General features: G+C 56.0%; 1 protein-coding gene across 11 annotated transcripts; it reads right to left on the bottom strand.

The window, feature by feature from the left end:
- Positions 1-24168, bottom strand: MGAT1 (alpha-1,3-mannosyl-glycoprotein 2-beta-N-acetylglucosaminyltransferase). 11 transcript variants are annotated; one of them, XM_084647901.1, is made up of 4 exons: positions 24044-24168; positions 20253-20889; positions 11243-11485; positions 1-4094 (listed from the first exon to the last, which is right to left on the bottom strand). In XM_084647901.1, exon 4 carries the CDS (start codon positions 4018-4020, stop codon positions 2659-2661), a length of 1362 nt encoding a protein of 453 aa, XP_084504027.1. In that variant the 5' UTR covers positions 4021-4094; positions 11243-11485; positions 20253-20889; positions 24044-24168; the 3' UTR covers positions 1-2658. The 11 variants fall into 11 exon arrangements, with proteins under 11 accessions (XP_084504027.1, XP_084504022.1, XP_084504026.1 ...); XM_084647896.1 differs by lacking the exon at positions 24044-24168 and adding an exon at positions 23326-23419; XM_084647900.1 differs by lacking the exon at positions 24044-24168 and adding an exon at positions 23188-23313.
- Positions 24169-25659: the final 1491 nt, after the last annotated feature.

Here is a 25659-nt window from a genome sequence, read left to right on the forward strand (position 1 = left end):
CGCAGAATGACGTTTGGACATAAAAACAGCATCTCTCCCTCCCTCCCCACAGCCCCCCTGCTCAAAATTCCTTCCTCCCCTCCTCCCCTTCCACTGAGAATGGCTTCAAGACTGGTCCAGGCATGTGGTTCAACCTCTCACCACCCCCCTCCCCAGGGAAGGGGGCAGCAGGCAGAGAGGGTAATAGTGGACTAATCCCAACCCCCGTGGTAGAGGGAGCAACCACTACGGGAAAGGAAACTGGTTTCAATCAACCTCCTTGAACAAAGGGTGGGCTTCAATCCCAACTCCCCTCAGTGCAGACCCCGCTCCATCTGAGGCTGAAAGGGGAGCAGCTGGCTTCCCAGGCACCCTCAGTGTTTAGGGGTAGGGGACAGAGTATGGGATCCTCTCCAAGAGGGTAAGAGCACCCCAGGTGGTCGTATCTACTCCTCTCTTGCAAACCCACAGAGGAAAAACTCCCTCCACCAGAACCTCACATTGCTTCAGCCAGGAACAGGGAGGGCTCACAAGGAGAGCTCCATCAGCCACAACGTAGTCGGGCTTCGTTTCGCTGGATCGACTTCCTCACCTTGAAGTCAACCAGAGTCTAAAGGCCTCTTGGCAGCATGGGGCAGAAAGCCCTACATTGGAGCCACGTGTGGTGAGGGCGGCACAGCCCAGAGCAAACGGAACAGGGTTGGACTTTTGCCGCAGGCAGGGTGTGATGGAAGAGCCTGCCCAGCTCCCAGTTCCTGCCCAGGAGAATGGCAGGGATCCAACCCCACCTGGATGGCTCCCTGAAGAGCTGCCTGGATCCCACTGAAGTTCCTGCCTACAAATGGATCTCCCTCTCCCAGAGATTCTTCTTTCCGATAGATTCCCCCCATCCTGGCCCAAGGAGGGGAGGAAAGTTACACACACACACACTGAAGCACCCTTACTCTGAGAAAGCCTCCAGCGCTCTGGATATTGCTTACCAGAGCTGGGAGGGAAGGGGCACTTTGGAGACAGGACATTTTCAGACCCTTTAATACACTCTTGGAACAACCATCTCCTTCTTGGCTGTTGACATGGGAGCTCCTCTCTGCCTGACCTCACCAACAGGGTTTGGATCGCAGGGAAGCTTCTGCACCCACCCATCCTTTGCCAAACTTGCCCTAGGGCACCAAGCAATTTCATGGGTGATGTAGAATGCCAATGGGCAGTTTGGTTTCCCTCCTCCCCTGGCTCACCTCCCAGACGGGGGAAGATAAGGGGATTTAAAACAAAAACAGAACAATACAGCAAAATAATACAGTGGGGGAAAAGTTACCCTTTGGTGTGGTCTACATTTTGGCCAAATAAGGTCTGAACTGTAACTCTCCCTCCCCAAACTGGCTCTTGAACAGCTCAGCAGCACCTCTTAGGAGACTGGAGAGGGGGGTCTACCCCCACAGATAAGGCAGGGCTCATTGTCAGAGAGCCCCTTCTCTTGTATCCCACCACCCCTGTGGTTTTCCTTCATGGTGATATCTCATGTCTCTCCCCATTGCTACACCAACTATGTAGCAAGGGAATCATGACCACCATGACCATGGCAGCAGGGGAATCAGCCACCATCCGGCAGGGACTGAGCCAACTTTGAACCAAACTTCAACCCAGGAAAAGATGGAGGCCCCCACTGAGGATTAAGGCAGGCCGCAAGCTTGGGTCTCTCCCTTCCTCACCAGGGAGAGTAACACAAACCGGATTGCAGAGCCCCGGCTCCGTAACAAACTTCTTCGGCGCACAGTGTAGAAAAGCAGCGATGAAGGACAAAGGGAAGGGGCCACCGTGGTGGAACGCCCACTGCAAGCAGAGGAACGTTGTGGGGACGTTACGTTGCTGGATAGAGGGAAGCCAGGACAACTCCTCACACCTCCCAGACCCAGAGGGCTGCTCGGAGACCACTGAGCAGGTCAAAGGGCGAGAAAGTTCTGATGCTCGAGCCTTGCTAGAGATGGTCCCATGGAGACACCAAAGAGGTCATCATGGACATAAAGATCCCTGCCCCTGGCCAGCTCCCCTACAGCGAATGATGGGCTCTTGAGGACCTTCAAGGGCACCACGTCATCTCCAACGCTCCCTCCCAGCTATAGCCAGAGGTGACCCCTGCCCCCTCCCACTCTGCCCCCAACTAAGGATGGTGAGGTGGGAACTGCCAAAGGTCCTAAGCAAGTCCTGGCATCTCCATTAGTCCCTCCCAGGCTGACGTGGTCACTGTCCTCTCTCCATTCTTCCCCCGCAGCTCACAGAGGCTGGGAAAGTAGCCACTGATCGGTCAGTTCGGTTCAGCATTGGCTCTGACCCCACTCACCTACCATGGAGAAACCTTCAGGGACGCGGTAGAGAGGAGATCACAATGTCAGAAAGGGGATAGGCACTGGGGGGGATGGAGGGGAAGGGCAGTGAGGAAAGCCTCAGCATGCCCCATCCCAGTCCCCTGCCCCCCCACATCGGGGCGTCACAATAATCCAGCCCCTCAACCCCAGTATTAAGTGCACAAACACACACACCGCCCCTCCCCCGAATGCACTCGAATGCCACTCAGAAAACAAAAATACAAGGTCTGAGTCCCACACACACACCCCACCCACCCGCTCCATGATCTTTATGGGTCCAACATGCTCAAGGGTCAATGTCCGGGGAGAGACAGTGCTAACTCCAGCTGGGGTCATAGCCCGTCCAGTCAGAAGGGGGCGCCAGGTAGACCCGCCGGCCACGGTAGAGAAAGCTGACGATGCCGCGGTAGCCGGCGCGGGGCACCCCTGACTTGAGATCATCCATAACACCCAGGGCCTTGGCAAAGGCCTTGAAGGAGTCGCGGCTGCTGTATTGCACGCGGACGGTGCCCAGTTCCCGGCGCTGGTTGCCCTGCAGCTCCTCTACCCGCAGCTCAGGGGCGCCGTAGACCTTGGGCAGGAATGAGCGCTCGTACTCCTCCTTCTTGAGGTAGGAGAGGTCCAGCTGGGTGAAAGGCACGAAGCGGTCGTTGAGCTTGATGAACTTCAGGTATTGGTCGAAGAACTGCCCATGGCTCACGCCCTTGCGGCCGAAGGTCATGGTGCGGGAGACCTCGGGCCTAATGCAGGAACGGCTGCGCCGCTGCTCCGGCTGCCTCATCCAGTCGTCCCAGAAGGCCCTGGGCCACTTGGGCTCCAGCTCGTCCCACAGCTCTGACAGCAGCAGCCAACCCAGGCCGGGGAAGAAGTCCGTACGGTAGAGCAGCTCCGGCCGGCCAGCCTCCACCATCTGCTCCTTGCCGTTATCATTCCAGGCCGAGACGCACCAGAGGCTGGGGTCGGCCAACAGGAGCGGGAAGGCCGCCTGGAAGTACTCGAAGAAATCTGGAGCCACTTCCAGGTCGTCCTCTACCACAATGGCCGCCTGGTACTGGAAGGTGCGGAAAACCTGGCTCAGGGCCCAGCGGTAGTGCCGGGCGATCTTGTAGTAGCCCTGGAACTTGCGGTGGTCCGTGGGCACCGCGATGTTGCTCAGGTCCGGCTGCTTGATGTGCATCACCGCCTCGCCGTAGGATGCGATGACCCGCGCTGTCTCCTCGTGCCCGCAGTCCTGGCTCACAATGATGGGGAAGCGCTCCCGGGACGGCCGGTAGTGCAGCAGCTTGTCAAGGCACCGGCGCACCGTGCTGCGGTCACAGGCGATCACCACCACAGGCAGGACCGCGGCCGGGGAGGCCCGGGGCCGGTGCGGGACGGCCTCCGTGGCTGGCAAAGCCCCAGCGTTGGAGGCGGCAGCGGGCGGCGGGAGCCGACCCGCCTCCTCCACCTTCTTCCTCTTCTTGCTCCAGAGGGCGCTGTACCGGTGGATCTGCCGCAGCAGGTCCTTCTGGTGCTCCAGCTCCAGCTCAGCGTCCTGGGCCAGCCGGACGACCTCCTCGGTCAAGTGGCTATGGTCGTCGAAGGCCGGGGGCCGGGTCCACAGGAAGAAAAGGAGCAGGGCGTTCCAGGCCACAAACAGCACCACGCCCCAGAGGACCAGGCTGCTCTTCTTCAGCATCCTTCACAGGCAGAGGCCCCCCCCCAGCTCGCGTGCGCTCTCGATCCCTCAGGCGTCACTCCACAGCCATGGACCTGCGGGGGCAGAAAGGGGGACAGGGAGTCAGTGAAGTACAAGGGAATCTTAGCAATGGGTCACCATTACTGCTAGTCAAGCCCCACCTGGGACCCAGGGCTGGATTACTCCCTCTAGACAATCCTCCAGGCCTCCAGCCAGTAAGGACAGAGGAGCAGCTCCAGCAGTTGCCCATCAGGTTCAGAGCCACTTGGGGAGCGTCCTCTACAGCCTCTTCCCAGTGACATGGAGACGCCCCATCAGGGCCCAGCCCTTACAGCCTGTTCTCTAGGGCTCCGTCCATTCCTGGTTTTACGAGTCCCCAGCAAAGGGGCCCCCAGCCCACCCCTTGGGGAAACGATTCCCCATCTGGATACTTCCTCCCCTCGGGACTCTTTCACTGACTACTCTATATTGCCCCATTCTTCATGTCACCCCATTCCTCCCAGGGATACCCTTGGGCCCCTCTCTTCCCTCCTTCGGCATCAGCCCCTTCAACTACCTGCACCAAAGATCTTCCCTGCCCCTTGGTTATCCTTTAGCTGAGCTAACTCATGATCGGCTCGGCTGTCTGGAGGGGCAGAGGCCAACGCCCTCCCTGCATGTCCTGACTCCAGGAATTGGTTCTCCTACAGGGCAGGGATGGGGGGGCCTTAGGCCAAGCAGCAGAAATGCCCCCTCCCAGATTGGGTGGAGTGGGGGAGTTGCATGGAGGGGAGGGACTGGGAACCCCAGGTGTGAGCAGAAAGGGTAATCCTCCCCCGTGCCTGAGGAGGAGGGTCCATTGGGAGAGGAAGCTGAGTATACTGGCTGATGAAGCCTAACACTGGATCGACACTGGATCGCAGCTCCCCTCTCCTCCCCGCCCAGTGGCTGGTGTGCAGAGATGCCCCGACAGGCCCCTCCCTCCCCCAAGAGCTGCTGCACGAACCTCAGCTCAGACCCCGCTGGTCCCATGGGCGGTAACTGTGCACAGCGCCGGTTTAAGCCCGTAATCCCACCCTTGCTTAGTGGCTGCATCAGGAGCCTCATTAATCCCCCTCAGTGAGAGCCCAGCCCTATATTTAACGCGGCGGCAGGCGTGTGTGTAATCGCAGGCAGGGCTCAGCCATGTTCACACCCCCCAGGCTGGTGCAAACCCAAGTGGGGAGGACGCCAGGGACGGCGACCATCGAGTCCCCATCTCAACTCCCTGCTTCAGGGCCATTTTGGCAGCATGTGGCTACACTATTGTTTGGGTACGCAGCCAGCCCTCTCCTCTGGGGTGGGGCGGGGCAGTTGTTTCGCAGACGTGCAGCAGCGCCGCCCATGGACTGTTCACCCCAGCGCTGAAATGCAGCCACCTCTGGGGTGGGGCAGTCATTTCACAGCTGCCCAGCAACAGGTTGGGACAGGAAGTGAAGGCGAAGCCGGTGGCTCAGAACAAGAGCCGGGAGGAAAACACATTATCCCCGTTACATTTTGCATCTGGAATTAACTCTGGGGCCAGCGCTGACTGCGAGGGGACAGCGCCCCAGCATTGCACTGGGGCCAGCACTGACTTGCACCTCCACCCAGCTCCTTGCAGCCCAGTGACCCCCAGTGTCGCATCGGGGTCAGCACCGACGCAGAGGGACCAGCACCATCTGTTGAGCCACATCCCCGGGGGGGGGGGGGGGGATTTCCTCAGAGATCTCCTACCCAAACAAGTGCCCCAGCCCAACCCTGCACCGCTTGGCTCCTAGCCTGGGGCGCAAGGGCAAGACACACGAGGCTTGTTTGACCAGCCGAGCTCACTGATCAATATTGATTTGGGATGGCGGTTGGGAGCCCGGAAAGTCAGGCCGCTGTGATCTGGGGCCAGTTAGAAGGAGGGCCCCTGGGGGCTGGGGAGGAAGAACCGGGGTGTCCATCTGTCTCTGCTCGACAGGACTCTGACAGAGATTCACACCACTGCTGCTTAAGCCTGTCCATCATTTGGATTCACCGGAGCACACACCTTGGGGAGGGGTGGACCAGGCCGGCTGGTGTCCATGCTGAGCCCCACAGAATCCCAGTGGTGTAACGGATTGGGGGCTGAGGCATGGGGTGAGGTCAGCTGGGTACATTTCAGGGGGGAGGGAGGGGAAGAAACCATGACGCAGAGGTTGAAGAACAGAAAATCCCAGGCTCCACCCAGTCCTGGTTTGAAGCATCTCCAGCCCTGGGGTCTGATCTAGCAGAGGACGGGGTGCGTGGAGAAGACACTAGGATAGATGGGCTCCACTGAGGATTTCAGTGGGGGCAAGAGGGCCCACTGGTCTGATGGGCGGCGCGATCCCACACTAGAGGCCCGCTCCAGCACATCGGATGTCCCTGCATCCCTCTCAGACAAGCTAACCGTTGTTCTAAAGCAACGTCTGGGCTCAGAGACGCAAGCTGGAGCAGCAAGTTGCATTTTTTCCACCTGGCTTGCCAGGGCACAGAGGATTGAGCCGGCGGGTTTGGGAGCTGCTGACAGCGCAGAGAAAAGGCTCTTTCTAAACTCTCCGGGATCTTTCAGACAGCCCAGCAGCTTGGGCTCCTTCCCTGGACGGTTAAGTCCAGGGAGTTGCAGGGCAGTAAAGGAAGTGGGGAAAGCAGATCCACGGAAGGGCGAGAAAACCAGCCTCCCCTTACTCTGCATGCTACTGCTCCCAGTGTGTCTCACAAACAGAGCTGATGAGTTTTGGGACAGCCCAAAACTTCTCCTCCCATTAGCCCAGCACAGGTGCGGGAAAGAGCGAGCGGGGTGCTATTCTGGCTCCTAGCTAGCAGTGGGGAACGGAGGGCTAAACTCCACCCCCAGGGAATGCAGGAGGCAGAAGCAGAAGGGGGACTAAGTCCTTGTACATTGGGCCATTCGGTTGTTAATGTGCCAGTCAGGGGGTTAAACAGCCCAACTACGCACTCAGCCTCTCCGCAGGTGGAGGGGACTGGATTATCCAGGCCAAGCGGCCCACAGTGACAAGCTGTGGAGACAGGGAGCAGGGGCCAGGCTAGGGACAGCAGCACAGCGCCCCCTAGTGCGGGCCCAGAGGGTGATGGAGTGCATCCCAGGTTAGGCACAGCGCCCCCTAGTGCCAGAATGAGGGAGGTACTCGGCCCCAAGGAGGGTGGACAGCACAGCACTCCCTATGGCCTGGCTAAGGGGATGGATCATGTTCCAGGTTAGGCAGAATAGCTCCCCACCCCACTCCAGAGGCAACACAGCACCCTCTATGGCCAGGCTGAGGAGGAATGGACCCTCTAAAGCCAGAGCGAGAGGGGACACAGAGCTCGGTTAGGGTGGGCATCTCAGAGCCCCACCTCTTCCCCCTGGGTTGCTAAGGAAAAAACCAGGGCAGCTCCCCCACTGCAGCAGCACAGTGCCCCCTCTGGTTAGGCTGTGGGGCAAAGGAGCCTGCTATGCAAGGCTGGCCCCAGGCCTTGTCACCCAACCCCAGTCCTGGTTAATTGCTTTGCGGGGCTGAGGCTCGTTTGTTAAAGAGCTAAAAAGTCACGTCAGGAATTTGGCAACAAGTGGAAAAACCTCAACAGAATGGCCCGTGGCTCAGGGATTGGGTTAGGAGCAGAGCCAGGGGAAGGAAGAGCTGTGCATTGTGGGTACCCGGCCTGACTTCTGGGTCACTCCCACAGTGATTTCACAACCTCAAGAGGCAGCGATGGGCCTCGCGGCCAAGGCCCTGCTTGGCTTAACCTTTTAACCACTTCTCTGGCCACAGGAGACATCCCATTGGCAGCTCTGCACGAGGCTGAGCCCATCCCATTCTGCCACCCCCCCATGCCAACACTGGCGCAGCCAGAGATCCTGCCTGTCTGCAGCCAGTCCCATCTACTCCAGCCACCTACCACTCGGTTTACATTTGAGAGCTGGGACGTAGGTAGCTCGTGGTCAACACAGGGTCCGCTCTCCACCAGGGCAAAGGGAGAGGTAACGGGAGCTCAGAGAAGTCCTCTCCAGCCACCCAGCAGCAGCAGATCCCCTGCCCGGTAGGTCCAATCTCCTCTACTTCTTGTGACCTCTCACCCAGCTCACCACAATCAAATGCTTACCTGGCTAGGGAAGCCAGTTTCAAAGCACTTATCAAGAGGTGCCATAGACCAGAGGCAATAGGTTGAAAAGACGGCTGATATGCAGATGGGCTGGGTTGGCTGTCTCTTTCTCCTCCTCCTCCGCCCCACAGTCCAGCTCCCGCCCTCTCTTTCAGTGCAGGCCTCTTGTGTGAAGAGCCCTGCCAGCCATCTCAGAGCACGCCAGCTTTTACAAGCCACAGAGAGGAATCAGATCAGTTGCCCACTGAAATGCAGCTGCCCCTGGGGAGGAACACAGCCGCAACAGGACACCATTCTCTAGCTTAGGACATTAGGGGAAGGGAAAACAGCAGAGTGGTGGGCTGCAAGGGGGCACAGTTTCAGAATCAAGGAACACCTCCCCCCAGTGGGGATTTGGCCAGGCCTCTGGGGTTTAGGCCCCAACTCCGGAGGAAAGCACCAGGGGATATGTGGCAATCCTGGAAGGTTGGAGTCTCAGTTCTCAGCGTCAGCGAAAGCCAAGGTGTTTGAGAGGGGCAGCCCCAGGACAGGAAAGTCTCATTGGTTTTCTTGTGGGTTCTCTCACTTCCCCTCCAGCTGCCTCCATTGTTCAACAAAAGCCACATCTGGGTGTCCCCCAGGCTGGAGGGAGCAAAGCCAGAGAGCAGCAGCCAATCCTGCTATTCCCCATCTTCACTAATGCCAAAAGCCCTCCCTAAATTCCCTCCCCATTCATCTCATAATCCCAGAAACCTTCCCCTCCTGTTACCAACTTCCAACCCCTTACCCTTCCAGGACCCGGACCCTGCTCATGGTGGGCAAGAGCAAGCACTGGGTCAGCAGACATAACCTGGAGCCAGGGTGGATGGAGGAAAACAAGGAGGGGGTCTCAGCATGGGGATGGGTGTGTCTCTGGCATCATCTCCTCCCCACCCAGCACTCAAAGGGTTAAGGGGGTAATGCATCTTCAAGGGCGGGCTGCCAACGCTGGCAGCCCAGACCGCCTTCTCACGCCCTGATGGGAAGGGCTTGTTGAAATGAAAGCCACATTGACTAACTAGCCCTGGGTCAAAACACATATTCCCCCTTTGCAGTTTATGCAAATCAAGTTCAGGAAAGGGAGTGGGTGGTTAAGGCAAAACAGGCAACCTTGCAGGGGCCGGGCTTTGCCATGAGGCTTCTGAGACAGCTGGCGGTCATGATCTCCTGCTGTCTGGATCCAGCGGGTGTCTCTTCTTACCCTTAGACTGTCGGCTGTTTGAGGCAGGGCTGCCCTTCTGTTCTGTCTGTACAGTGCCTGTAGAGCACAACAGGGGCCTGGGCTCTTATTAATAACCGGTGTGTTGTGGCAGCGCGTGGAGATGCCCACAGAGCTCGGGGCTCGCTTGTACTAGGGGCTGTGCGTACAGAGCAAGACGGTCCCTGCCCCAAGGAACAAAGGAAGGATTATCTCCTCATTTTACAGATAGGAAAACTGAGGCACGGTGACTTGTCCACGGTCACATGGGGAGCTTGTGGCAGAGCTGGGAACTGCACCCAGGCCGGTTTCTTGACAACTCCTGGGACGCTCCTGTGGTTGCCTGGCTCCCTTCTGGAGCATTCCCCCTTGTCCGACACCCCAGATTCCTCAAATCCTCCAGATCTACGGGGTTCAACCTCCCACCCCATACTAGGCCAGGCTACTGACAAGGAACTTCCCCACAAGACAGAGCAACCCCCATATCCATGCTGGGATAAGGACAGAGTTTGCCCACCCAGCTTGTAACAAATTTTAAGCAGCAAGAACAGAGCTTCAAACGAGATCAGAAACCAGCCCCACCCAGAAACCAACTCCCCTGGAAACCAGCCCCCAAGCGAGATCAGAAACCTGATGAGCTGGGGAAAAGCCAGAGGAACTACAGAGACTCTGGCCTTTTGGGGGATTTTGCATTGGCGCTGCTTCCTCCAGCATTAACCCTGATAAGGACCCCTCTTCTTCCTCGACCAGAAGGGTCCATTCCGATCATCTCATCTGACTTCCCGCATAACACAAATTTCACCCAGGGATTGACACCCCTCAAACACTAGTGGATTCAGATAATACCTCCCCACTGCTTTAGCTTCCCCAGCCACTCAGTACAAAACAGCCACATCTAACCCGGCAGCAACCAACTCAAGAATATAACACTGCCCGTATGTGCTGCAGCCTTGGGACTCAGAACAGCTACCGTGGTGGGCGTCGTACAGAACCAGGCAGACTCAGGAACGCTGTTTGAACAGCGCGCCACAACATAACACAAAACCACGGATCCACCATATTGTCACCGGGGCCTCCAGACACAGCTGCCTTGCTGGGCTGCTTTCCAGAGACTAGAAACATTTTCCTCACACTGTCCAACCCTCCTGGGATGGGAAGGAAACACCGGCCAAGAAGACAGGAGGGAAAACTAACACTAAATATTCCTTCTTCCTGGAAAGCATATTGGAGATATAATAATTCTGTCCCACACCCTCCCACCTTCTTTATTTAGACTGAAAAGTCCCCAGGGCAGGGACTGTCTCTGCGTGTGTGGGCAGTGTCTGGCACAATGGGGCCCTGATCTCAGCTGGGGCTCTAGGGAACATTGTAATATAGTCAATAAGTACCACCCTAGACATGATCACAATCACACAGAAGCAGCCGTGGTCTCACCCACCTGATCACAGATTACGTACAGCTTTTAGAAGATCATGAGTGCTTTATATCCCTCTAAAAAGTTTCTTTGTTCCCCTTCCCTGGAAAGGGCAAAAGTTTTAGCCATAAAAAGTTCCCCTCCTTCCAGAGTAGCCGGTATCTTGCCATCACCGCAAGCTCTCGGACAGGGGTTCTGCTTTCTCCCACACCCCTTGTCTCTCTGGATAACAAGGCAGGTGGGTTTCTGGATTCCAGATGCTGTGTCCATTTCACACTCACCCCCTCTCTGTCCTCAGCTGAATGTCAGATCTGGCTTCAAGGCTGCAGCTCAGGAGACAGTCTCCCCTCTGTCCAGCTCGAGGACCCCACTTGTTATGGACTCTGGCTCTGTCCCCTCTCTAGCTAGCCCCCACCTCTTGCCTCTCTCTGTACCAGTCGCTGTTCAACAAGGCAAGCGACCCAAGTCCAGCATTATGAACTCACCTCTCTAATCGCTTCTCTCTCTCTCTGCTGATATCTGATTTCCAGCTGCAGTGGGGGGCGGGATGGGGGGAGAAACAGCAGACAGATCCGCTCTGGGCAATGGTACAGAGCAGAGGGGACAGCAACATACCGAGCCGTGTCCTGTTGAAGTTTTAACGCACGGCAGTTTCAGCACAGTTCTCGCTGGCTCAGCTGGTTTCACTCCCCTCAGCAGTACCAGGAAACGTGGCCCTCCCATGTAGGCTAGGAGAGGAGGAAGGAAAGCAGGGTCAGAGGTTGCTATGGGGCGGCCCTCTCCATCAGGAAGTCAGCCTCCCTTCACACCCCCTCCCCCGACAATGAAAGGGAAGGAGAGTTTAACCCTCACACACCCAGACCTGGGAGAAAGGTGAACAGGAGAATCAAAGGCTTACAGGATCTTTGTGCAGCGGGGACAGGAAGAGAGAGGTGAAGGGGGCCGGATCCTGATCTCTGTTGTTGCCCCTGGGTAAATCAGGAGCGACCCCATTTCCATCAATGGAGTCCAGGCCGGATCCTGCTTTCAGTGACCCCAGCCTGACTAGAGAGCAGCAGGGGAACTCCACATTTACACAGCAGGGTAACAAAGCAGAATCTGGCCCAGAGCCTAGCGGGGACAGGGTGAGAAATTGGAGAGTGGGTCACAGGCCAAGGATCAAACTTTGTTGATGAAGCTTTGGGAACCGGCCCTTTCCTGCAGCTGATTAGCCTGAACACCAGACAGCCCCACTGAGTTAATCTCTAATGCCACGTTTGCTTATAGAGGAGAGTTAACCATTAACTGTTCCCTTGGCAGCTGCTCCCTTGGAAACAGAGATGGGGGGGGGGGGTTCAGGAGGTAAACTGAGCCAATCAAATCTGATCCCAGGTTGGGGGACAGGGGGGGAAACGGGGTCTTTCTCCTCTAGGGGGCACCAGCTCTGAACCAAGTCCAGGGCGAAGGACTGGCTCAATGGGGGTTGCGGAAGGGGACCTTTCCCCTTTTGTGGGAGCCAGCCCCAGCTTGGAGGGCAAATGGCTGGCTCAAGGTGGTGGTGGTGGTGGGGGGGTGTCAGGAAATGGGCCTTACAAGAAATTAAACAGAATTCCCCCCCCCAGCCTTTGAAAGCAGCCAGGAATTCAAGCTGCTGTGTCCTCACCTCACCCACCCCAGGAGTCTGGAGGAATTACAGCGCAGGGTTCAGACACCAACCAGGGATCTCAGCAGCCATTTGTGCAGTGCCCACAACCCCAGGCTTTCCCAGGCCAAGACGGATGCCCTCCCATCACAGCACAAGGGAAAAAGCCAAGGGGAGACAGTTACAGTCACAAAAGTGGGGGGGATAGATAGAGGGAAGAGATCTGCATCAACACCCTTCTTGAACTCACACACACATGCTCCCTGTAGGAAATTGGAGTGTATCTGCCCCATTTTTTATAGCTGTTCCACCTCAGAGTGGAGATTTCAAGCAAATAGAACCAGGCCAGGTCAGCATTTGGACGGGAGATCTCCAGGGAGATCTAGGGGCTGCAGAGGGCACCTAGAGAGGTGGTGGTGGTGTGGGGGGGGTCTCAGTAGGGACCACCCCTCCCCTCTTGGACAGCGCCATCCGCAGTGACCCAGTGTGGTGCAGTGAGGGGGCTCTCTCTTTTCACATGAGGCGGTGCAAACAGGCCCTGATCACTTGTGATCGTTCGCCAACAGCACCCAACAATTAAGCGGTTTCCTCCAGTGCCCCAGCTGAATCTCAACTCTGGCTGCCTCTCGAAAGCTCCCCTCGCTGGTTCACCTGGGGATTTCACTTCCTGTCCTCTTGGCTTGCTCACGGGTGGCTACACAGCAGCACCTGCTACGCCAGTGATTCTCAAACTTTTGTACTGGTGACCCCTTTCACATAGCAAGCCTCTGAGCGTGACCCCCCTTATGAATTAAAAACACTTTTTTATATATTTAACACCATTATAAAGCTCAAGGCAAAGCGGGGGTTGGGATGGAAGTTGACAGCTCGCAATCCCCCAGTAATAACCTCATGACCGCCTAAGGGGGTTGAACCCCTATGCTACACCTAGTCCAGAGGTGGCTGCGTTTCAGTGCAGAGGGAGCAATCCCTGTGCCATCTTGCTGTGTGGTTGCTATGGTCTGGTGTGGGGCATTTGAATGCTACGGGAGCAGGGTGAAAAAGGGAAACTGGGGAGAGACACAAGCCCTTACCGTTTGGATCAGCAGGCCTGATCCCGCCAACACAGCGGATGAAAAAGCAAGCCGGATTCCACTCTGCCCTAAGCATTGGCATCGGGACTGGCTCAAGACACGGATGAAGCGGTACAGTCACCCCCACACCCGCCATGTGGGTCGCCATCTCTCTCCTCCACTGGAGCTCTCGCAGGGTTTATGCCACAGCTCTTCGCTTCCCAGCATGCACCCGTGAAGAGAGGGATGCGTGAAACCAGCTGGAGGTTCTCAGCCCAATTCCTCCCTGGAACCGGGTTCCGCTCACAGCCAGGAGCCCCCCGGGTTGGGGTAACCCTGGCAGGCAGAGCCGGGCTCTCTACCCCCTCTTCTGGCCGGCCCACATAAAGGTTTAGGACGCCGCTGTTGCTTCCATGCTCGGGCAGTAGAGGTTCACGCTTTCAGGGTCTTTCTTCACTGCAATTAGCCCAGGCTCCTACCCAGGAGCTGCCCCATCCCCCCTCCCAAAACCTTCTCAGCTGAACTTGGTGGTGCTAATGGGGCCTGGCTGGGGGTGTGGGTTAGTGCTTAGGATCCATTTCCACTCAGCCTGCTGACTTTGCAGTGAGGACACAGGCTAAACCATTCGAGTGCTGATAGTCCTCCAATGCTTTCCCACAATTCCCCTGTGCGCCCAGAAGAGCGGACAAGCACTCCCACAATTCATGGGGAAGGAATCAGAGCGGTAACCCGGATAGGGCTTTGTTGTGGGGCTGCTCACATCCGGTTATTGACCCCCTGAATTACCTCTGCAGTGAACACGGACCCTTAGCTACACAGGACTGGTTCGACCCCCACCCGTAGCTTGCTGGCAGCCTCTATCCCTTGGCCTTCCTGACCGCCCTTATCCACCTCCAGTGGGGGGCACCTATAGGGCAAACCCCATTGGGATGGTGGTTTGTGCATGGGGAGCTAGCCCACTGTGGGGAGGGCTCAGAGCCCTGCTGTCTACTGATCTAGTTCACTTACAAAGGTAGATCAGAGCCAGACGCAAACACAGGGAGACGTGAGGAACAGCCTGTCCTCCCTTCCTCTGCTGCCTGCTCTCTAATGGGAAACAGCTGGCAGCCATCACAGAGCAGTAGAGGGTGGGAGGGGGTTCTCTGTGAAGGGGGGAGGTGTGCAGGGGGTGCACAGAAGGCAAACAGGAAACCAGCCAGCACAGCAGGTCCCAGGATAAGGGGAAGGCGTCTCCTGTGCGCCAATCAAGTCAACAACCCAAAGGGACGGGGCGGGGAAGGAAAAGACATTGCAAGGGTCAGCAATAACATTCAGGGTGCTAAGTGCATGGGGTCAGGTCACTAAGGGTTAAAACCAAGGCCAGTTGCTCCTGCATCTCCCCGAGCCCCCACAATAACTTAGCAACCCATCCAGCCCACTTCCATGCTGATCCCCCACCCTCAGCCCCCCACTTCCAGCATAGGAGAGGCCGGTTAGGGGATCAGCACCCCTGGGATCTGCTGCCAGCTCTGGGAGGGGAGTTTAGCGGTCAGAGCAGGACCCAGTTCTAGTCCCAGTTCTGGAAAGGGAGTTGGGTCTAGTGGTTAGAGCAGAGGGCTGGGAGTCAGGCCGCCCAGGCTGTATTTGTGGCTCTGCCATTCACCCACTGGAATCCTGGACCGGTCACTTCTCAAATCTGTGCCTCCATTTCCCCATCTAATAAAATCATTAAGTACTCCTGGAGGAAGGGGGGTGGTGACACTCAAGAACACAGATGACCAAAAGCTGGGCAGGAGTTGCCCAGCCCAGCATCTCCAATTAAGTTAAGGGGAAGCCTCAACAGCTGGCATAAGGTAGTAACGCCCCAGTGGTTGACAGTGACAGACACAGGGTCCCCACAGGAGGGATGGGATGTCACTGCGCCCCAGCCCTGCACACATGGCAGGCTGGAGGCCTGAACTTCTGCCAGCCTCTCCTCTCTGTTACACTCGTCCGAATCTAGGTCAGTCCCTAATGAGAATAATCTTCTGGGCAAAACAAACACAATCAGGAGCCCAACCTCTGATCTTACACCAGGGTAGGGCTAATCCTGGTGGAGGGCAGTGAAAACAACTCCACTCACACACACTTCAAGCATGCAGATGGCCCTGATCGGTTCCAGCTGGGTCCCGCCTATTGCCAAACTGACAGCCAATACTCACAGAGAGAAGGGGAAAATCGTGGGGATTGGCTAACTCAGGGAACGGGATACGGGGCATTGCCCCTCTGAGGTCCCAGCTCCTATCCTGGCCCCAGGGTTGGCTCAGGGAGGCAGGGATGGATGGACAGGGGAGATGTTGGCTCTGATCCAGCCCCAAGGCAGGGGGAAAGGCTGACTCAAGCAGGTGAGGCCTGGGACATGGGACCCTTCTCCACTAGGGGGCACTAGCTGTGATACAATCCCAAACCAAGGCAGGGTAGGACTGGCTGGCTCAGAGGTCCTCCCCCTAGGCCGCGTCGGTTCCAATCTCGCTACAGAGCAGCCATGCTGATCCCCCACCCTCAGCCCCCCACTTCCAGCATAGGAGAGGCCGGTTAGGGGATCAGCACCCCTGGGATCTGCTGCCAGCTCTGGGAGGGGAGTTTAGCGGTCAGAGTAGCGGTAGTCATTTTCATCCAGTCTACCCTGCGTGAAGTGAATTGGGGGGGTCTCAATCAAATTCAGAGCAGACAGGGGTCCGTCGTATACGAAATGGGGAGAGGTGGTCAGGTGGCTTATGGAGACTGAACACCCTCATCTGCCTCTAAAAGGGCACTGGGCTCTGGCACATTGGCAGGGGCAACGCTCAGAGAGGCCAGCGCAATCCAGGGACAGAAATCTCTTCCGTGGCTGCCCAGGGGAACCCGATAACTTAGCGCCTTCCACACCACCTGCTGTCTTTCTTCCTGAGGAGCCCAGAGACAGAGATACACCCTCAGCCCAGGACAGTGGGGAGAGAAGGGATCCAGCGGCAAAAGCATCTCCCAAGAGGTTGGTAGATCCTATCTTCTGACCAGTGTATGTGAGAGGCTGGAATCCCCCTCACGCACCCTTGGGACCTTGCCACAGAAGACCATATTACAACCTAACCAGGCACACATCTGGGTTTGGCAGGGAATTGTCTGGCTCTGTACTGGTGCATTCTGGAAAAATCTAGTCAGCTATCCCACGGTGCTTCAGCCCCGCATGGAGTGATGCATTCTTGGATGTGCTACAGGGGAAGGTGAACCAGCCTACCTGGTTATACCAGTAGCATCGGGGTGTGAACTGGTCTACACACCCAAGATAGACAGGTGCCAGCCTATGCCAAGATTCCTGCAAGGGCTGCTAACCAAGGATCAGCCACATGGCATGCAGACAAAAGCCACTTCCAGAGCTGATTATGTCACTAACCAGTTACAGACAAGAGAAGAGATGCGGGTGAGTTTGCCATCAGCTCAGCCCCCCCAATCTCAGGAGACGGGGAAGGGCGGCTGCTATCTGGCCCTTAGTGATGATTGCTCTGTCTGATTACACAGTACTATCAGACATAATAAGCACCTATCACACTTTTCATCCCTTGATCTCAAAGCACTTTACCAAGGCAGGCACGTTGCACTACCATGCATAGTATGGAGGGGGAAACTGAGGCACAGAGATTCAGTGACTTGGCCAAGGTCACATAGGGAGACTGACAGGTTTAGGAACATATGCCAAACCCTGACTCCTGCCCCTCACACTAGCCACTAGACCCCACTCCACTCCCAGAACCCAGGAGTCCTGACTCCCAGTCCCCAGTGCTCTAACACACTAGCTTCTCTCACCCACGCCATCTCTGAAATGCAGCCATCTCTAGTTTAGAGAGCAGCACCATCACTGGGTTGGGGGCTGAGAACATCTCCAATTCTGGAGATCCCAGCCTTGGGCTCTCCCACACACAACTCTACTGATACCCCTCAATCCTGATTGCAGCTCCCTGCTATCCCAGCCGTTGGCTGCCCTCCCCCCAGCTCTGCCACAAAAAACGAGTTTCCACTAGAACTGCACATACGACCAGGAACTGCAGACTGGCCGTGTAGCTCATATCAACCCTGCTCTACGTCCCCATCCATGTCAAGATCCAGTTCAGATTCATCCCCTCGAGTACAGCACCACCATGGATTTATAGTACTGGAGAGGATAGCCCAGCGCTGGAATAGTGGGGTGGCGGAGAGTCAGGATTGAGAGGCCTCAGTAGAGCTGTGTGTGTGAGGGAGCCAGAGCTAGACCACCAGTGGGGGCGGGGAGGAGAGTACCAGCAGATCTAGTCTCTTTACTCCCTTCTGCTAGCATCCATCCCCTCCTTGCCCTTTCCCACAATTGCCCCACTGAGGACACAAGAACCTTCCCCTCTACAGTTCCCATCATCTGGGAGAGCCTCCCCCCTACCCCCCCATCTCACTGCCTCCATTTATTATCCAACCTCGGCTGCAAGTGTCTCCCTTTTAAATAACAGATGGAGGGACATGAACTCACTCCAGCCTTTTGAGATAACAATTTAAGCTAATTGCCCTTGCTGTGGTCGTGATATGCTAAGTGTGTTTCGTATCTAGCTGCCAAAGTGTTCAGAGAGCACAAGAAATATCCCAGTCGAGAACTCTCGAGTCCATTAGACTGAACATCGTAAAAGCGCCTGTGTGGTTAAGCCTGTGGGCTGGGACTCCAGAGACCTGAGTTCAATTCTCAGTTCTGCCACTGACTCTCGGAGCTTGGGCAAGGCCCTGCATCTTGCCAAGCCTCAGTTTCCCCAATAAGCCTCCTGAGCGCTCAAGCTCTGTGTATGTGCAGAACCCAGAACGATGGGCCCTCCAGGCACTACCCTACTAGAAATAAACCAACTTGTGTTTATGTAGGACCCATCATCCTAAAGGACAGAGCTGGCTCAGCAGCTACATCAGGCTCAGCAGCAAGAGAACCCAAAGCACTGTAACTGATACACAAAACATTTCACCCAGTGCTGAACTGCAGCCACCTCTGGGGTGTGGCATGGCAGCTGTTTAACAGCTCACAACACCACAAACAATAATTGTTAGTAGCAGTAATTTCTATTACCATAGTATCTAGGAGCCTCAGTCATGGATCAGGACCCCAGCGTGCTAGGGGCTGTACAAACTCAGAACAAAAATACAGGAAGTAGAAAAGAATCCTATAATTGGTTGAAACTGTGGAGAGGTTGGATTTTCAGGGAGGCACAGAAGAATCACCTGAATTACAAACAGTCTAGACCTGCCCCTTCTTTAAAATGAAATTCAACCAACTTGTTTTTCCTTCACAGGTTAACTTTATGCTGTCTGATCTGTCCACCTCCTTTTGCAAGACACCTTAGGTAGCTGCCTTGGTATGTCTACACTGCAATCGCAGGGTGCGATTGCAGCGCACGTAGACGTACTTGGGCTCACTTCAGTTTAGCTACACTCAGGTTCCAGAGCTGTAAAGCATCGGCAACACTGACTATACAAGCCTATCTGGAACCTGGGTAATCACTTGTGAGGTTAGCTCATGCTGCTGCAGCTAGATCACTCCGGGACCTGAACTACCTTAGATCAAGGCTTGCTCAATGGCTCAAGCCCTATGACTGCAGTGTGGACAAACCCTTACTAACGTGCTGGGAACACTACTGCTCATGTCAGTGTCAACACTGAAGAAATGCATTGATGTAAATAAAAACAGGTCCCCCAGCCCAAAACACACGGTATCAGGGCACAGCAACTTCATTTTCAGTTGCTCTGAGCACCTTCGGGCCCTGTTAAAGCTTGGGGCCCCAGAGCCAGATAGAGGGGGGACGCGGGGCAGGGATTGAGCACAGGATAGAGATGAGCCCAAGAGCAAAGGCAATATCTAGGTGCTGGCTATCGAGCACTGCACAGAAAAGTCCTGTCACTCTCTCGCTGAAGATGGGTTGCATTCAAGTTTGCATTCCAGAACAAACAAAAAAACATGTCTTGGCTTTTTTCTGGTATTGGGAAGAGATAGGAATGTGTATACCACAGTGTCCTATCAGCTGTAAAACACCCATCAGCCCCCAGCCTGTCTGCCAACGATCATTGTCTCAGAACAGAGAACACCAAAAGGATGGTAAGCAGGACTAGTACCAGAGCTCTGGAGCCCACAACCACCACTCATTACAAACACTCCAGCAGGGTCAAATTCAATCCAGCCCTATGTCGCTGAGTGGCTGGCTCAGAGAATGGGATTACAGGGATTTTTTACTTCTAAGAGATCCCAAGTCGAAGAGGATTGGAAGGCTCAGGGAATGGGATATGGGGCCTTCTGAACTTGGGCAAGTCACTTCCCAGCATCCAACCCCCCTCTATCACCTCAATGGGACCATCACTCAGGGAACAGAAGCATCTGTTCCACTGTCACATGCCAGCCAGCACCAGATGCTCCAAAGGCAACACACAGACAACGTGATCCCAGGGCAGGAAGGAAGTTTGTTGGTAACCCCAGCTATTGATCATCTTATACCTCGAACCCCAGCAAGGACCATCACCGTTGTAGCCCTAGCCCAGAGACACTATATGTATTCACAGAAGTCCCAGCCTTTTAGCTTGCCAAGCTATAGGCCTCATACTGAACTACCTCAAAATCCTGCGCCAATGAGTTCCACCGGTTAACCATCCAATTTTGTTTCTTTACCTGCAACATGCATTCTCTTTTCCCCGGCACTTCATCTGTAGGATGGACTCAAGGCAGAAGGAAATCATCTTCCAGTGGGCAACAGAAACAAGAGGACAATGGAAAGAACAGCAGGAAAGCCTAGCTTCTCCACCAATTTTGACAGGCACGTCATAAATAAATCTCACCTGATTGGTGTCGGCTCAGTGTTGCTGGTGGACTCCTGGCCGCTGGTTCTCTCCCGGGGGAGGGGGGTCTCTGGGCTCCCCCCTCCCCCTTTCAGGACCTCACTCGAGGACTCAGTGCAGGAGGAACAGCAGGAAAGAGCCTCTCCACCTCCTGAATGGGCCACGCAGCTCCCCCTATCCCGGTTCAAAACTAATAAACACACGCCAAGCTTCCCCCACTGAAAGGAGCAGGCAAGTTCTGTACTGGTCTCTCCAATCCTTGAGATAACTCCCCGTCTCTCCTCAAGTGTCCTTCAAGACTCCTAGGAAATCAAGCCATTACAGCTCCTCAGGTCTCTGGGGAGGAGGGTGGCAGCATACACAAGAGTCTGGTTTTCACCGCTCCCGATCAGCGCTGCTGCAGATAGCCCACAGGTCGCGTCGCCTCATTGCTGTTATCGTCCGGCAGCTCTCTGCTCATCCGTGTCTCCTGGTGAGCTCTCACTCCCCAGGAACAAGTTGGCGGACCACCAGTTTCAGGGACAAACCAAAGCCCCGGCATCCCATCTCCTAAAGTCCCGCCAGATCCCAGCCAGTCTCATATCCGGGAGGAGGGTAAGGTGTGCCATCCTCGTCTCCTTTCAATTCCCCCTTGGCTCTGTGTAACAGACACACAGCTGTATTAGACACTGGCTTCCACCTCCACTCTTTAGTATTAATGCCAACAGGATCAGTCTCCATACTGACTTTATTCCCCCACACCTCAGGATGGGTAAGAGAGGATGAGTACCACTGAGCCCTACTTCCCTAGTTCTGCCCCCTCACACAAAAACCTGCTTCTAAGGACAAGGTTAGTTTCCTGCTCTGTAATCCCAATGTTAACAGCATCTATCACACAGCCAGGGCCCTACAACCCTATTACAGTCAATCAACCTCCTCCTCTCCTGGAATATAGCCACCTATTATCCCACGCACACTCTGCTCCTATGGATAGCTCCATTTCCTCTCTTGTGGTATATCCACCCAATAATGCCTCCCCAACTATGCTCCAATCATGTCTTCACAATATCTTCACTTCCACTCTTGTGATATGCTTGCCCAATATGCCCCTCCCCAAAGGTCCCCCACACACTGCTCCCATGGTATGCTGTCTCCACCTACCCTCCTGTACTATATCTGACCAATGCCCTCCTCTCCTCCCATCCACCCAATATGCCGCTTGCCCACTGCTCCTGTGGGATTTCCATCTGGTCTCACCTCCTGTCCATGCCCCATGGTACATTCACTCTGCCCTGTCCACCCTGCAGAATCTTTTGCCTCACTCTGCTCCCAAAGGACGTTCACCCCAACAACCCCTCCAATCCCATGGGACAGTCACCCTAATACAGAGCTCCAGCCCGATGGCGCCTTTGCCCATTGGAAACCTCTCTCTTCCCTCCACATAGTAGTATATTTATTCATCCTTGAGTTCCCAGGTCCACCTGCACCTGGGGGACAGAGGCACAGCGGCCTCTCTTTTCCCTCCTCGGACAATCTCCTCAGATTACCCCTCTCCGCAGCTCCTAGACTCCTTTCCAGCTCTGCGCCCGCTGCCCAGGATGGGGGGGGGGAGGGGCAGCTCCTCCCCCCCCACCTGAAGAGATATGGGGCAGCTCCTTACTCCTCCCCGCCTGGAGATATGGGGGGCAGCTCCCCCCACTCCTAAGGATATGGGGGGCAGCTTCTTGCTCCTTCCCGCCTGGAGATATGGGGGGCAGCCCCTCCCCCCTTCTGAGGATATGGGGGGCAGCTTCTTACTCCTTCCCGCCTGGAGATATGGGGGCAGCCCCTCCCCCCTCCTGAGGATATGGGGGGCAGCTCCTTACTCCTCCCCGCCTGGAGATATGGGGGGCAGCTCCCCCCACTCCTGAGGATATGGGGGGCAGCTCCTTACTCCTCCCCGCCTGGAGATATGGGGGGCAGCTCCCCCCACTCCTGAGGATATGGGGAGCAGCTCCTTACTCCTCCCCGCCTGGAGATATGGGGGGCAGCTCCCCCCACTCCTGAGGATATGGGGGGCAGCTCCTTACTCCTCCCCGCCTGGAGATATGGGGGGCAGCTCCCCCCACTCCTAAGGATATGGGGGGCAGCTTCTTGCTCCTTCCCGCCTGGAGATATGGGGGGCAGCCCCTCCCCCCTTCTGAGGATATGGGGGGCAGCTTCTTACTCCTTCCCGCCTGGAGATATGGGGGGCAGCCCCTCCCCCCTCCTGAGGATATGGGGGGCAGCTCCTTACTCCTCCCCGCCTGGAGATATGGGGGGCAGCTCCCCCCACTCCTGAGGATATGGGGGGCAGCTCCTTACTCCTCCCCGCCTGGAGATATGGGGGGCAGCTCCCCCCACTCCTGAGGATATGGGGGGCAGCTCCTTACTCCTCCCCGCCTGGAGATATGGGGGGCAGCTCCCCCCACTCCTGAGGATATGGGGAGCAGCTCCTTACTCCTCCCCGCCTGGAGATATGGGGGGCAGCTCCCCCCACTCCTAAGGATATGGGGGGCAGCTTCTTGCTCCTTCCCGCCTGGAGATATGGGGGGCAGCCCCTCCCCCCTTCTGAGGATATGGGGGGCAGCTTCTTACTCCTTCCCGCCTGGAGATATGGGGGCAGCCCCTCCCCCCTCCTGAGGATATGGGGGGCAGCTCCTTACTCCTCCCCGCCTGGAGATATGGGGGGCAGCTCCCCCCACTCCTGAGGATATGGGGGGCAGCTTCTTGCTCCTTCCCGCCTGGAGATATGGGGGCAGCCCCTCCCCCCTCCTGAGGATATGGGGGGCAGCTCCTTACTCCTCCCCGCCTGGAGATATGGGGGGCAGCTCCCCCCACTCCTGAGGATATGGGGAGCAGCTCCTTACTCCTCCCCGCCTGGAGATATGGGGGGCAGCTCCCCCCACTCCTGAGGATATGGGGGGCAGCTCCTTACTTCTTCCCGCCTGGAGATATGGGGGGCAGCTCCCCCCCCCCCGAGGATATGGGGGGCAGCTCCTTACTCCTCCCCGCCTGGAGATATGGGGGGACGGGAGGCTGCTCCTGCCTCCCCCCCCGCCCCTTCCCCACTGACCCAGAGCCGCCTCGGCAACAGCAGCAGCAGCCCCCAGGTTCCAGCCACTTCCGCCTGCCAGCGCCGGAAGCGAACCCATAGCAACCGCTCGGCCCGCCCCGCGTCGCCCCAGCCTAGCCCCGCCCCACGCTTTAGGCTGACCACGCCCCGTTCCTTCACCCTCCCTCCCCCGCGCGGCCGGGAGTCAGGCCCCCTTTCGAATTTTCCTCGGGCCACGCCCCCAGTGAGAAACCCCCCATCCCCCTTTCTAACGGCTCATTGCGGCCCGCTGGAACCTCGACACGCCCACAGGCGGAACTCCGCCCCCTCCGCCCACCCCCACGAGCTCGATCCTGGCGGCGCAGCAGGATCTGGGTTTCCTCCGGAGCAAACCATTCGGATCGCAAGCAGGGGGGAACGAGAACTCTGCTTCCATTGTGGTTAAAATTACCCCCAGGCTGAGGCTCCATCCTGTAACGACCCCCTTTCTCTCTATGGGATTCACCCCCCATACACACACACCCCTTTTTCAGAGGGATTTGACGTAACTATCAATGTCTCCCCCCACGTTAGAACGCGCCCAACGCCCCACCAGGAATGGACGCGCCCAACTCCCCACCGAGAGAGGGGTCTGGAACAGTCCAATCCCACACGAGGGGGGGTGAATACTCCTACAGGAGGAGGGGGAGGATTCCACCTCCCCTCTTGCAGCGCGGTTACAACCCTTTCCCCGCCGTACCTATCATGTTGGTGTGTCCGGGAGGGGGAAGCGCTGAGAGTTGGTTTCTTCCCTTCCGATTCCCCTATACTGGGGGCAGTGGTACAGCCCGAGGGAGGGGAGGTGAAGAGAACCTTTTCTGTTGGGCAGTGGGATCGGGAGGGAGAAACCAAACTAGGCCCTGGCGGGGGTGTGGGGTGAGTGTTGGAATGTACCATATAACCTCAGTGCGAACCTTAGGGACTGGATAATGGTTCCTCCCCATGTCTCCTTCCCAGCTCCCATGGCCCCGAACCTACTTCCTGGCCCCGCCCCTGCCTCCTGGCCGTCTCTCCCTCTACCCCGCCTTGGCCGCGCCCTCTTGACCTCTCCCCCTGATTCCTGGCCCCGCCCCATGCTTCTAGCTCCTCCCCGCTGGCTCCTCCCCCTGCTTCCAATCCCCTTAGCCCCGACCCCATTATTCCCAAACCCCTGGATCTGCTGCAGATGCTCCTGCCTCGACTGGAGTGTAATTCAGCCCCTGGCCTATGTCCCTGCCTGCACCCATGTGCACACAGGGCCACACGTCTGGTGTATGTGGCATCAGTGGGGAGCCAAATCAACCTCCCCCCACCTCCCAGTTATACACTGGGCTTGGAAGGATTAGGTTTTGATCAGTAAAAATGTCGATTTCACCATGCACACACACAGCCCCACAAAAAACATTTCCACATCAGTAATAATCAACATTAACAGCTGGGCAACCCAAGGCAAAGGCTGCTTGAGAATTTATTCCAGTTTGATATTAGGGATATTTCCATTGTATATTTAGACATGTGATGGGGATGATGTGTTTTAACACCAATAAAGCTTTAACTTTTTTGAATCTCAACGCCTATTAACTCGTTAATTATTGTCTGACCCCCTTGTGGCTGAGCCTGCTTAATTCCCGCAACTGCAACGATTTAAATGGAGCAAATTAAAAAATGCTTAAAAATAAACATCGAAACATGGAAAAAATAAAACTTGAATGCTGCCAAGTCTCCTTATACACCTGTTAAACTGAAGCGATATTGACAATCTCCCCAGCTGCCCCCTAGAGGCTCCACAAGTGCCTCATGTCGCTGTCTTACTCAGTCTGCCTGCCCATGTATGTTTTTATTTTATGGTCATCATTGTTTTATTACAGTCATTATTTTATTATCATTCATTGCTTTATAATTAATTACATACAAACAAATTTTTGGTTTTTTTTGCCTAGAGCCAGGGATCAACCCTGACTCCCATTCTCCCCACTGCTCTGACTCACTAGACTCCATTCCCTTCCCAGAGCTCAGAACAGAAGCCAGGAGTCCAGACTCCCACTGGCTTCAAATTCCCTTCTTCTCCGTTCCCTTCTTGAGCAGCCCCTCTCTAACCACTGGACATTGCTGCCTCCCAGCTACATCTTGAATGGAGCCGCTGAGAATGGTGTACAGCCCCTTTCAACCCAAATGATCCTCAAGTCCTTTAACAAATAGTACAAGGTTACACAACAGCCAAATATCCTTTGCTAAGCTCTTTTTTGGGCAGGGACTTTATTCTCTCCGGAGCTGCTGTTTAAAGAAGATTATTCAGGCAAATATTAAAAGTCATCGCTGTTAGGATATAGATATTCA

Source organism: Lepidochelys olivacea, assembly GCF_965140295.1.
Source record: "Lepidochelys olivacea isolate rLepOli2 genome assembly, chromosome: 14".
In the NCBI taxonomy this organism is placed as follows: domain Eukaryota; kingdom Metazoa; phylum Chordata; order Testudines; family Cheloniidae; genus Lepidochelys; species Lepidochelys olivacea.